The sequence below is a fragment of the Arabidopsis lyrata genome, assembly GCF_000004255.2.
Source record: "Arabidopsis lyrata subsp. lyrata unplaced genomic scaffold ARALYscaffold_1, whole genome shotgun sequence".
NCBI classification, from domain to species: Eukaryota; Viridiplantae; Streptophyta; class Magnoliopsida; order Brassicales; family Brassicaceae; genus Arabidopsis; species Arabidopsis lyrata.
The window spans coordinates 1,170,367-1,184,279 of record NW_003302555.1 but is presented as its reverse complement, the minus strand read 5'-3'; the positions used below and the strand labels follow the sequence as shown (position 1 = coordinate 1,184,279).

Genomic DNA, 13,913 nt, shown 5'->3' with positions numbered 1-13,913 from the left:
CAAAAACCCCCTTTTTAATATTGTTATTTTATAAAGTATTTATAAGATTTTAGATACATAGAAATGTAGTTTGTGTATGTTTTAATAATATTACATACATATTTGGGTAAGTCTTATATTTTAAAAGCATTTTTTATAATGTTTTAAAAAAATAGTATTTTTGAAAAATGGCATTGAAAAAGTGGTATTTTTGCAAAAACCCCTAATTTTAGTGAAATTAAAATTTTATTTAAAATTTAGTGAAATTAACATGTTTTAGTTAAAAGTAATAATTTTTAAATTTTTAAGTGTTAAATTTATTTAAATTTTAGTTAAATTAAAAGAATTTAAGTGCAAATCATTATTATTATTTTTAAAGTTAGTTTAAATTTTTAATTTTAGGTGTTGAAAATAGTTGGTTGTTTAAAATTTTTAGTGAAATTAAAACTTTCTTTAAAATTTAGTGAAATTAAAGTGTTTTAGTTAAAAGTAATAATTTTTAAATGTTTAAGTGTTAAAATTTATTTAAATTTATTTAAATTTTAGTTAAATTAAAAGAATTTAAGTGGAAATCATTATTGTTATTTTTAAAAATTACTTTAAGTTTTTAATTTCTGTTTTGAAAATAGTTGGTTATTTAATATTTGTAGTGAAATTAAATTTTTTTCTAAAATTTAGTTAAATTAACATGTTTTAGTTAAAAGTAATAATTTTTAAATGTTTAATTATTAAGTTTATTTAAATTTTAGTTAAATTAAAAGAATTTAAGTGAAAATCTTTATTATTATTTTTAAAGTTGTTTTAAATTTTTAATTTTAGGTGTTGAAGTTAGTTTGTTGTTTAAAATTTTTAGTGAAATTAAAACTTTATTTAAAATTTAGTGAAATTAACGTGTTTTAGGTAAAAGTAATAATTTTTAAATGTTTACGTGTTAAATTTATTTAAATTTTAGTTAAATTAAAAGAATTTAAGTGGAAATCATTATTATTATTTTTAAAATTAGTTTATGTTTTTAATTTCTGTTTTGAAAATAGTTTGTTATTTAATATTTGTAGTGAAATTAAATTTTTTTCTAAAATTTAGTCAAATTAACATGTTTTAGTTAAAAGTAATAATTTTTAAATGTTTAAGTGTTAAATTTATTTAAATTTTAGTTAAATTAAAAGAATTTAAGTTCAAATCAATTTTTAATTTTAGGTATTGAAAATAGTTTGTTGTTTAAAATGTTTAGTGAAATTAAAAATTTATTTAAAATTTAGTGAAATTAGCATGTTCTAGTTAAAAGTAATAATTTTTAGGGAAATTGTTAAAAATACTTCTTTTCAAAAATGCCCCTTTTAGATGTCAATTTTCAAAAATGCCCTTTTTTAAATCTGAAATTTTTATAAAATTTTATTAGGTTTAGAAGGTACTTATGGATTGTAACTCCTACTTGAAGACTCGATCCAAGTATTTATAAGGTTTTATAAGGTGTTCTTAAAGGTTTTTACAAGTTATTTTAAATGATTTTTAAGGTTTTTCAAAGGTTTTACAATATATTTTAACGGTATTTAAAATGCATTTATAAGGTATTTTATAAAGTATTTATAAGATTTTAGATACATAGAAATGTAGTTTGTGTATGTTTTCATAATATTACATACATTTTTGGGTAAATCTTTTATAATTAAGAGCATTTTTTATAAAGTTTTAAAAAGGGGGTATTTTTGAAAAATGGCATTGAAAAATTGTCATTTTTGCAAAAGCCCCTAATTTTTAAATGTTTAATTGTTAAATTTATTCAAATTTTAGTTAAACTAAAAGAATTTAAGTGCAAATCATCATTATTATTTTTTAAAATTAGTTTAAGTTTTTACTTTTAGGTTTTGAAAATAGATGTTTTACTATTTTTAAATGTTTAAGTGTTAAATTTATTTAAATTTTAGTTAAATTAAAAGAATTTAAGTGCAAATCCTTATTATTATTTTTAAAATTAGTGTAAGTTTTTAATTTTAGGTTTTGAAAATAGATGTTTTGGTTAGTGAAATTAAAATTAAAATTTTAGTGAAATTAACATGTTTTAGTTAAAAGTAATAATTTTTAAATGTTTAAGTGTTAAATTTATTTAAATTTTAGTTAAATTAAAAGAATTTAAGTTGAAATCATTATTATTATTTATAAAATTAGTTTAAGTTTTTAATTTATGTTTTGAAAATAGTTTGTTATTTAATATTTTTAGTGAAATAAAATTTTTATTTATAATTTAGTGAAATTAACATGTTTTAGTTAAAAGCAATAATTTTTAAATGTTTAAGTGTTAAATTTATTTAAATTTTAGTTAAATTAAAAGAATATAAGTGGAAATCATTATTATTAATTTTTGAAATTAATTTAAGTTTTTAATTTTAGGTTTTGAAAATAGTTTGTTATTTAATATTTTTAGTGAAATTAAAATTTTATTTAAAAGTTAATGAAATTAACCAGTTTTAGTTAAAAGTAATAATTTTAAATTTTCAAGTGTAAAATTTATTTAAATTAAAAAAATTTAAGTGGAAATCATTATTATTATTTTTTAATATTAGTTTAAGTTTTAAATTTAGCTTTTGAAAATAGTTTGCTATTTAATATTTTTAGTGAAATTAAAAATTTATTTAAAATTTAATGAAATTAACATGTTTTAGTTAAAAATAATAATTTTTAAATGTTTATGTGTTAAATTTATTTAAATTTTAGTTAAATTAAAAGAATTTAAGTGGAAATTATTATTGTTATTTTTAAAAATTTGTTTAAGTTTTTAATTTTAGGTTTTAAATTTAACACTTAAACTAATATTAAAAAAACTTTAGTGAAATTAACATAGTTTTAGTTTAAAAACATTATTTTCTTAAAGTTTAATTATTAAATTTGTTTTAAATTTTAGTCAAAATCACAATTATTTTTTTAAAAGAAGTTTAAGTATTAAATCTATATCACGTGAAACTATGCCGAACTTCGTACACCAAAGCTTACGAACCAACTAAGCACAGGATGCCTAGGCGCGGTTAGTTTTCGACGTGTTTAAAATTTAATACTTAAACTAATTTTTAAAAAAGTTTAGTGAAATTAACATGTTTTAAAATATAATTTTTAAATGTTTAAGTGTTAAATTTATTTTAAATTTTAGTGGAATTAAAATCATTATTATTATTTTTTAAAATTAGTTTAAGTTTTTAATTTTAGGTTTTGAAAACAGTTTGTTATTTAATATTTTTAGTGAAGTTATTAGTGAAATTAAAATTTTATTTAAAAATTAATTAAAATACAGAAATAAAAATCTTATTAAGAGAGAAAAAAGGAAATTAAGAGAGGTACCTTGATGCTCGTGTTATCGACGAAACGCAGAGATCATCCTCAGGCGACGTATTCATGATCTCAGCCATGGAAACACCGTCTCGTATCCATCGCCGTCTTGGTGCTCTCCTTCACTAACCCTCCCTGTCTCTGTAATCTTCTTTATTGCCGCTTTGTTTTTCTTCGTAATCTCATGAGAACGGTGAAATTAGGGTAGAGCCGACCTGGAATCAGAGGATGGGGATCATTCCCGAAACGAGATGTCTTCCTCCGACCAATCCTACGGATGAAATCGTTACATTGATCCTCGGCTCACTTCAATCTCTGAATGGATCATCTCCTTCACGTACGGTCTCGATCCAGAAGATGGTTTCTAGAGACTAGAGGTATTAAAAAAAGAAAAAGATGAAAGATGGTTTCTTTAGTTTTAGTCTCGATGAAAGATGAAAGATCGGACCAACAAAATCGCAGAGCTTTGCTGCGGAAGAATCTAGAGGTATGAAAAAAGAGAAAAAGATGAAAGATGAAGAATTTTGATTTCACAAGGAAGAAGAGTGAGTATTTATAAGCAAACGTTGTTCAATTGAAAAAAGGAAAGTCTCTCTATTGTTTCCTTTTTTCTGACGAGGTTAAGAAAAAGGAGATTTCAATTAGGCTGCAAAATAAGGAGATTTCAATTAGGCTCACAACGGTCATATTTGCGTAAAATTAAATTATTTGAGTTTTAGTGCGTAACGGTCATATTTGTTATTTTTACGTAAAATTATCTAGTGCGTAACAATTTATCATTTCAAGATAAATTAGGTTTCTTATTTGTGAAACAGAGAATGGGCCGTTGAAATCGAGAGGAGCAAAGTCGGGATCATGTGAGCTCTTTGCAATCGACAAGATCCTGCAACTAACGATTTTTGTAGTTGCTTATCTTTGGCTACTTTGTAAAAACACAATTACAAACTCGTGAGATACAAAACTGTTGAAAAACAACTGTCACTCATAACAAAAGATTAACCATCCATTCATGATACAAAACAGAACAGAACAGAGCATTCTTTAACCATCCATGTTGTTACTGTCTTCGTTAACCACCAAAAGCATCAAGAAATGAGGAAAGTAGAAGATGTGTCTGAGAAAACCTTGCCTTGTAGACGAGAAAGCATAAGGAATGATAAGTAGCATCAGGACTACCAAGAAGGCTGAATCAATGGCTAATACAAGATGGGAAAGCCATGGGAGATCGCTCATCACAAGAGTAATTCCAGCCACAGATGCCACTGTCATAGAAACAATAGCCGTTAATTAGCAAAAGTGGTAAAGCTAGTTGCAAGCTTTCTTTGTCAGAAGAGCATCACCCAAATAAGAGCCATTATAGTTACCACAGAACTGCACATTGCAGTATTGTTGAACAAGTCACAATTGCTACGAGTGGTTCAGTCACCATATATAACTCATAAGAGTATTGACACTATCCTTGTATCTTTGCGGATTTTGTTTACGACTCGGTGACATATTCAAGGGGATCGGTTTCAGTCTTCCGGACCATTTGGTGCTCCAGCAGAGATACCAAAGCCATCCAAGTCAATCTCTGTAACCCAATAAAAGAAAGTTATATGAGACTTTATATACATTTTCCATAGAAATTGAAAAGGATGTGTTTAGTGACGTACCTTGTGCATCAACTATATCTTCAAAAAACAATTTATGATACAGATTTTTTTGAAACATAGCATCATTCTAAAGTGGAAACAGAGAGGAGATCGAGAGAAGCAGCAAACTCGGGATCATGTGGGTGTGTAGTGATTCTTTACTGAAATCCAACTTACGAAAACAATGATGTGAACGATATCATCTGTGACCTTAATTGAAGCTTTTTAGCCTCGTTTGTGACACCAATCTTGACGAACTGTGCCGCGTGACACTTAAAATTATGCTTTCACAACCCATTCTTTGACATTTTATGTGAGAACCCAATCTTGACAAAATTAGTATGGCCCAATATAACCTAACCCGTTCTGTTTCTACTGCTCTTTGACCAAATGGTCGTTTGCAAAAGAACCCCAAAACTAGTATGCGTGCTATCATAATTTTTGTGTTGAAATTTTAAAAGTATATATTTTAGTTATTAATTTTTGAATTACATATAACCTATATAATATTTCTGTCGATGATGTGTAAACCATCCGAATTCAAATTCTATGTTGTTAAAAGAATCAAAAAAGATTTCTTGAAAGATATGGGCAGATTCTGAATCTTTTTTTAAAAATACATATGCATATACCTGCATAGGAGTACTATGTAATAAGTTTTGAGTGGTGATCAATTTTTTAAAACAATAATAATGGTTTTTTCAAGAATTTAAGTTTGAAGAACCATACAAGTGACCGTGACATATTTGATTAACCTATATTTGATGAGGCCAACATTCAATCATGAAGCCAATAACATTTTTTGATTACTATATTAGTATATTATATTGCGAAAAAGACAACTTTTTAAGTAATTATCACCAACTTTTTTAACATGCTTTTTTGCGAGCCCAAATGCATCAACGAACCATTATGGATGAAGGTGGACCAAATTTGACCGTTTGGTAGCAACTTCGATATTTTAACTAGTCTATTCTGGTGAACAGAAAAAATAAAACTAGTCTATTCAAATCTTTTTTTTTTTTTTTTTTTGTCTATTCAAATCTTTATCCATATACGTAACATGAACAATGCCATATGTCCTCATCATTCAATGATTTGCTGTCGAATAATTCAGTAAAATCATGGAAAATATATTTTTTATATATATGGAGAAGATTTGTGAACTTTTAATATAACCTACTTAGCTAAATTATAGCAATTTGCATAAATCTCATGGATGTAGCACTTACTTTATCAAAAATTAATTAAAATTTTAGCAAGATATTTATGTACGAAGCAAAGTTCAATTCAAAGACAATAAATTTAGCTGACAAAATATATGTTACGTGCTGCATCGTGAAGCATATAGTTAAATTATCACAAAAAAAAATTATGATTATAAAATTAGATACCGTGATTCACGAGAGTCATATATACCTTCGATCACTTAAACCGGAAGGCAAAATCTGTGACCATGGTTATACACGTGCCTATTTTAGAATAAAAAGACAAAAGAGTTTACTTTTGTTCGAATTCCATATTAACATTTCTCTGAAGTTAGACAAGCCATTACCAACAAAACCAATTGGATCGTTTGAAACAAATAGTGGCCGCTAAAACTAATAAACACATAGAGGCTCGAAGCCCAGACTTGGTTAGCTCATACTCAGGTCCGGCTCTATATATAACCGTTGAATAAATAACTATGAATAAGGCCAAATTTTAGAGAGTTGTGTAAGATCATACATATTGTAACTCTTAAAGTTGGTTTTGCATTATAGGTGTAGAAAATTGACAATGAAGATTCATATACAGAGGACAATGACCATTTCACTTAATTATGTTTTATCATAATTAACTACCACTTGATCCTATGTTTAGGTATTACTCTCCTTTTCTCGCTTTACACTCTTGAATAGTTTCTATCAACTTTGTGGAAAATGGTTGGAAAGCGTGACTTTATCTTTTAATTACTTTCACGACCCATGAAAAAGGAATCTTTTATATATCCCTTTTTTATTAAAGATTTTCACATATAATTGCATGGAACGTAAACATTTTGTTTTTTGGTTAATAAGAACGTAACCATTTTGTTTATTGGTTCCATAAGTTTTTCATTCTACGATTTTCTCTTAGCTGTAAAAAAATATATGCTCTCGTATTTTTACTTTCGTAGCGATTGGAGACGATATATACGATGATAAATATGTTTGGACTATTAAAAAATTCTTTAAAATCAATTAGAAATTTTGATCACAAATTAATTTCGATAACAGAAAAATAATTCCCAATTACAATCGTGAAATTGCTTTACAAAAACTATTATTTAAAATATATATTAAATATATCTTTGTTATAAGCAACAATGCATTCCAAGAGTTTAAAATAGAACTGAAAAGGTAAGGTGGTTGAAAAAAAGAAAGATATAGCGCGATTTTGAATTGTAGAATGTCGATATCAATTTGACCGAAAATGAATTGGATTGGTCAAGGCCGAGTAAAAACAAGAAGGCCATTATCATCCACTAAGTGACATATGTATACTTTAAGTCTAATCATATCTCCATTATGTTCTTATTTTTATTTCATATATCGCCAAGTTTCTATGCTATGGTATGGATCTAACCTTTGTCTTCTTTGAAATGTCGTTTATTGCGTTATATTTTTATAGGAATACGTTTAATACAATTATAAAAAGTATTTATATATATATATATATATATACATTTACTGATGGCTTAGTTTGTACTTTTTATTTTTCTCCCAAGAATACGTATGGATTCTAGCTAATGTTGTTTTATGTGAATCCATGTTAATACTTTTTGGTCTATGCAAATATTATTCTACATATACATAAGACCACATGAATAATTGCGTTATAAATATGTGGATGCATCTAGTATCATGAAATGCCTATATATGTACACAAGCTTCAACTGGTGATAATTTTTAACGCAAGTTGCTTACTTGTTGGAATAAAACATTGGTGTATCAGTTGAAAATTTGACTAATTAACGTTTGCAGTAGACTAATCCGTTCCTTATACTACTAATATGATTTCAACAACATCATATTCCTACACTATCGTGGGTATATATGTAATCTATATAGTATTGCGCTTTTTATGAACTAAAAGCATGTGGTATATCTGTAATGTATGTATACCCTCTGGGCTCTGGATCTAAATCTGTCTTATCAATGTTATTCACTTATTCTCTTTGAGTTATCAATAAAGGAAATTTAGTAAATAACCGGTTAAGTAGTCTAGGTCCGGAAAAAAAAAAATGTGCTCCAATATGATGTTGAAATCGATTCTATAATCAGCTAATTATCTATATATAGCTTTTGCCAATTTTAAAATAATCCATGTGTTTAAATCCATAAGTTATGTTCAAAAAGAAAAAGAAATTTGTTTAAATATATAAACGACGCCACCATGGAAACATATGTAAAATTGTAAATGTAGACAGAGAATTATTTTTAACTAAATTCGAACTTGTTCATTTGTGTTGATGCGTTATATCTCAGCTATCATCTTGTTCACAATATTATTTTGACTATACTCAAATTACAATTGTATTGTACAAGTTCAAATTCAGCATTTCTTTAGAAAATTAAATCGTAGGAGCTGTCCAGATGCAGCTGGATTTACTATTCTAACTCTAGTTTAAATATGAGGGGCGGTATAGATCAAATTCAAATAGATAGATAATTAGCATGGAAATCTATTTATAGGAGCTCTGCATAAAAAGAAGTATACAAAATTGCCATATTATTGTCATACACGCATAGAAACGCATTTCTTTATATATATATATTTTTTCTTTATAGTTATATATAAACAAATCCCGTTTGTCTAAGTGCCTATCTGGTGTATGTGAATCTTGATTAATTGATAAAGGGAACAATACTAAATATAAAAAACGTCTCGAAAACTTAGGGGAATATTCTAGTGCCGCCAAAGTTCAAGAAGAAAAGTCCAAAACTAAAACACTAAATTAATGTTATTATTTTATAGGAATCTTAAAACATGATTACATTATGATTAAAGTGTAAATTACCTAAAGAATTGGTAATTAAGTCAGCCCACAAGCTGACGACCTATCTTCCTTCCAAAAATTCACCTGTATTTTGTCAGTTCTCTGTCTCTTCGTACTTTCGATTAATTAACTAACCGTAATTATCTTACTTTTCAGCTAGGGGTAATAAAAAAGCACATTTAGTTTACTTTTGTTTGAAAATCGATATGATCGAGATTTTGATATGGTCACATTGTTTAACGTATTCTTTTTTGTATTATTACGCTTTTCATCTTCAAATCATATAGTATGTATGTAAAATATAGGATTTTATCCAAATTATAACACGATAGTGATAATAATACATACAATTCGGATACATATACAATTCTATTCATGAATAAAATAGTATTACAATCTACAAGGGATGTTTCAATTAAAATTTTGGTATGAGTTTATAATAGTTATGACTCAGAGAAAAAAAATTGTTAGCTTGCACATAGTAGGTTCAGGGCCGTGCCTATGGGCAATAAAAAAAGCATTTGTTTCAGGTAACAAAAATATAAAAAATTTTTAGAGCCTCCAAATTTCACAAATTTAGTGTATCAGAATGGTTTTAGAGAACTCTTTAATGGGTTAACAACCCAAATTCAAATATGCAAATAATTTTTTTTTTTGTATTTATACACAATTAAGCTTTACAATAAAGAAATCGAGATTTCCAAACCGGTAAGAAAACATATCTCAAACAAAAAAAGAAACCAGAATCTTAAATTGAAAAGGAATCGAGTAAAGGTTGTGAATTTTTGGAATTTTTCTATCGTTTGGAATTTTTTTAAAAAAAAATTTATTTAAAAATTATATTAAAAAGGTATTTTTTTGGATCCCTAATTTCAACCTCGCCTTAAGCCTCGATAATCCTGGTACGGCACTGAGTAGGTTAGCATTACTTTTTTGGTTCAATCTTTTTTTCGTAATACGTTAAGATTCTTTTTTTTAAAATGCGTTAGAAAATAAACCATTTTTATGAAAATACTTTAATTTGTAGGAAAAAAAAAGTTTGCTAAAGAAAAAGATGAAAAGGGAGCATTGCAAAAAGATCTTTGTAAGAAAAAGCATGAAAAAGATACTCGTACGTATCTACTAACTTCGTATATACTCAATTCTACCAACATGAATTTTTTCACATAAATGATTGTTTTTTTTTTTTTTTGGTAAACCATAAATGAAAAATTGATATCGAAAATTAACACTTGTGTGAAGGAAAAAAAAGAAAAACGAATATTTGAAGTGGGGTACTTGACGGGAAGAGTTTATAATGTCGCATGGGTTTTGTTTTCACTGTCGACCGGACGATTATTCTCTTTTGCATATTTAGGTTTTTAATTTCGTTGTCGTATGTTGTTGGATTTTACCTCATGAGCACGTGCATGGGTACACGTGCATTGCAGGCTTTGTTCTCAACTATAAACGAGAGATGTTACCTGCGCCGTTGGATCTGTTTACTTCTTTGACCACCTCAATTTACGGTCAATTAAAATCGCAATTATAGAATCAAGAAATCACTATCAAAATGTACTAATCAGTATAGCATGAAGATGAAGTGTATGTACATAAGTTTTGAGGTCGGACCATCCCAGCCTAAACTAAATCACTCACAGCTATATACACCATGACTGTGCTTAGATACGACTTTCAACATATTTATATTAAAAATAACAATAAGAGAAACTATAAGGAGAAGAACAAAGAAGGTAATTTTATCTAAAGAAGAAGAAAAAAAGAACTGAGAAAATAAATAATGAGATCATCATTCCAAATAGAAAAAGGCAGACACATAAACTTTTGTGTGTGTCATGACGCACTGCCACTGAAAAAAAAAAAAACCAAATATTCAAGATAAATATAGTCAGTTTAATTATATATAATTTCCACCGCCATTAACTTTTAACTAAGAAATATAAAATTTAAAATGGGAATGATATATGAAAGTTTAATTATTTATAAAAATGGCTGCGACAGTTCTTACAGATCAAGGTGCTTGTATAGTTGTATATTTTTTTCAAAGAGAGAGGAATATTATTTTCTTATTACACAGATGGGCTTAAGTGTGTAGGGTTGTATATAACTTATCTTTTGTGTTTGCCTCTCATTCATAACTCCATCGGATTCTAAGTATTTCTAGTTTCTCTTATCTACCCCTTTTATTCTTCATCTCTTATCTAAAAATTATCTTTTGTAAATCTTCCAACAAAACTTTTGTCCAGAAGAAGACATGACAACTGAAGATCAGACAATTTCAAGTAGTGGAGGATATGTCCAAAGCTCATCAACAACTGATCATGTTGATCATCATCATCATGAACATGACTCCCTTAATCCTCCTCTTGTCAAGAAGAAGAGAAACCTCCCTGGAAATCCTGGTAATAACTAATCATGTTTAATATAGATCACAAATTCAACCTAATCAATAAAGCCTTTTTTTTTCTTTTTTTTTCTCTCTGTTTGCTGAAAACTCATCTTCCTGATTTTTTTGGTTTTCGATCTTTATTTATAAACATGCATGCGTTCTACTGATTTGATCTTTCGCATGATCCAAAGATCCCGAATTTGATTGTTTATTCGTTCTCTATAGATCCAGAAGCCGAGGTCATAGCTCTATCCCCAAAGACACTTATGGCCACAAATCGATTCCTATGCGAGATATGTGGAAAAGGTTTTCAAAGAGACCAGAATCTACAGCTTCACCGTCGAGGACACAACCTCCCATGGAAGCTAAAGCAGAGGACAAGCAAAGAAGTAAGAAAACGAGTGTATGTGTGTCCAGAAAAGAGTTGCGTCCACCACCATCCGACAAGGGCACTCGGTGACCTTACCGGCATTAAGAAACATTTTTGTCGGAAACATGGCGAGAAAAAGTGGAAGTGTGAGAAATGCGCCAAGAGATATGCAGTCCAATCTGATTGGAAGGCTCATTCCAAGACTTGTGGGACTAGAGAGTATAGATGCGACTGTGGTACAATTTTCTCAAGGTAAACTATCTACGTACGTACTAATAGATCTTTACATTTCCTCATCTAGTATCATATATTTTAGTAGCGTAGAAAATATTTTGATCACCTATCTGTAAGCGTATATCATGATTAATTGCATTATATATAGATTCAATTATGACTTAGCTTTCTAACCAGTAAAGTTAATCATGTTTGAATTAGAATATATACATATCTTAAAACTCATACTAAAACCTAGATCTTATATTTTACCCGGTGAATACTATGGTAATAAAATATAAATCTGTTACCTCAACTAACACTTCTGTACCACTGTACCTCAAATATAAATCCCGTTTATCATGTTGTTTGTAAGTAAAATAAGATATATGTTGTTGTTGGAAGTAGCTCATGTAGGGTCTAACACCAAATAATTTGAAGAGTTTTTTTTTGTATATATATTGGTCATTCTCTGATCATACGTGCTGCTTGATTTCTTGAATAAGACAGTTTCTTGGATTGACATATTTTGGTTAAAGTAAGATGTACAACCTTATTTATTTCTTTCCTTAACTGCTATATATATACATTACATATGCACATATACAAACATAAGCATAAATTAGTGAGTGTCTATAGATGATGAATACAATGATATTGATCTTATTGGTGTGTATAATTTTTGGACAACAGGAGAGACAGCTTCATTACACATAGAGCATTCTGTGACGCTTTAGCAGAAGAAACCGCTAGGCTAAACGCAGCCTCACATCTCAAAAGCCTTGCTGCAACCGCTGGTAGTAATCTAAACTATCATTATCTCATGGGCACACTTATCCCATCACCATCATCACAACCACCACCGTCGTTTCCATTCGGACCACCGCAACCGCAACATCACCACCAACATTTCCCTATCCCAACCACCACCTTCGATCATCATCATCATCAAGACGTCATGAAACCTGCGTCTTCGCTCTCTTTATGGATGGGAGGAAATATTAACCATCATCAGCAAGTGACAATCGAGGACCGTATCGCACCGCAGCCGCATTCACCGAACGAGGATTACAATTGGGTTTTCGGAAACGCGAATAATCGCGGTGAGCTAATAACGACGAGCGATTCACTCATTACACATGACCATAATATTAATATCGTCCAGAGTAAGGAAAACACAAACGCGGCTACTTCTCTTTCCGTCCCTTCTCTTTTTAGCAGCGTCGACCAAATTACCCAAGACGCAAACGCGGCTTCTGCAAACATGTCAGCGACTGCGTTACTTCAAAAAGCGGCTCAGATGGGATCGACTTCTTCTACGTCACCGACGACGACAATCACCACCGACCAATCAGGGTATCTTCAGAGTTTTGCGTCGAAAATCTCCGACCAGAGTAATCAGATTGTAGAAGATGGTGGCAGCGACAAGTTCTTCGCTTTGTTTGGATCGAACAGTGTCGAGTTAATGAGTAATAATAATAACGGTCTTCATGAGATCGGGAACCCTAGAAACGGTGTTAGGGTCGTTTCGGGGATTGATGAATTACAGAATTACCCTTGGAAGCGTAGAAGAGTTGAGATTGGGAACGCAGGAGGAGGAGGTGGGCAAACTCGGGATTTCCTAGGGGTTGGTGTTCAAGCAGTGTGCCATTCTTCCTCTATCAATGGATGGATTTGAAAACACTTTTTAATGAATTTATTCTATGAATTTTCTACCTTTTTATAAGAACTTATCAAAGCTACTTTCTTTGATTAATTACAAAGATCTAGATTTATCGTAATGTACATTAACTGTTTCACTAGACCAAAATCATAATTTAAATTTACAATCGATCCTGTTCAAGTAAGGTCGTAAATTTACACATTTGTTTGGGAAGTCTGTCAGTTGGGCCTTGGCCCAATTGGTTTACCTGGTAGCCAGAAATGCAGGAGGCCTGACTACCCCTGGTATTTAGTCGGAACTCGGAAGGCATTCCAAACTCGGGATAG

At 29.2% G+C, this 13,913-nt stretch overlaps 1 protein-coding gene and 1 long non-coding RNA gene across 2 annotated transcripts; one reads left to right on the top strand and one right to left on the bottom strand.

Annotated features, from left to right (window-relative positions):
• Positions 1-4,261: 4,261 nt before the first annotated feature.
• Positions 4,262-7,574, bottom strand: LOC9328245. The gene is made up of 3 exons (XR_002329105.1): positions 4,953-7,574; positions 4,662-4,870; positions 4,262-4,559 (listed from the first exon to the last, which is right to left on the bottom strand). It is a non-coding gene; the product is annotated as an uncharacterized LOC9328245 (long non-coding RNA).
• A 3,105-nt stretch (positions 7,575-10,679) lies between these two features.
• On the top strand, positions 10,680-13,726 carry LOC9328244 (zinc finger protein MAGPIE). Its single transcript, XM_002892136.2, has 3 exons — positions 10,680-11,354; positions 11,567-11,963; positions 12,618-13,726. Exons 1-3 carry the CDS (start codon positions 11,207-11,209, stop codon positions 13,600-13,602), a joined length of 1,530 nt encoding a protein of 509 aa, XP_002892182.1. The 5' UTR covers positions 10,680-11,206; the 3' UTR covers positions 13,603-13,726.
• The last annotated feature ends 187 nt before the right edge of the window (positions 13,727-13,913 follow it).

Bases quoted from the DNA above. Each gene is read 5' to 3' on its own strand.
- LOC9328244 (XM_002892136.2), top strand. From the start codon at position 11,207: ATGACAACTGAAGATCAGACAATTTCAAGTAGTGGAGGATATGTCCAA. The intron at 11,355-11,566 runs GTAATAACTAAT...CGTTCTCTATAG, and splicing joins AAACCTCCCTGGAAATCCTG to ATCCAGAAGCCGAGGTCATA. The intron at 11,964-12,617 runs GTAAACTATCTA...TTTGGACAACAG, and splicing joins TGTGGTACAATTTTCTCAAG to GAGAGACAGCTTCATTACAC.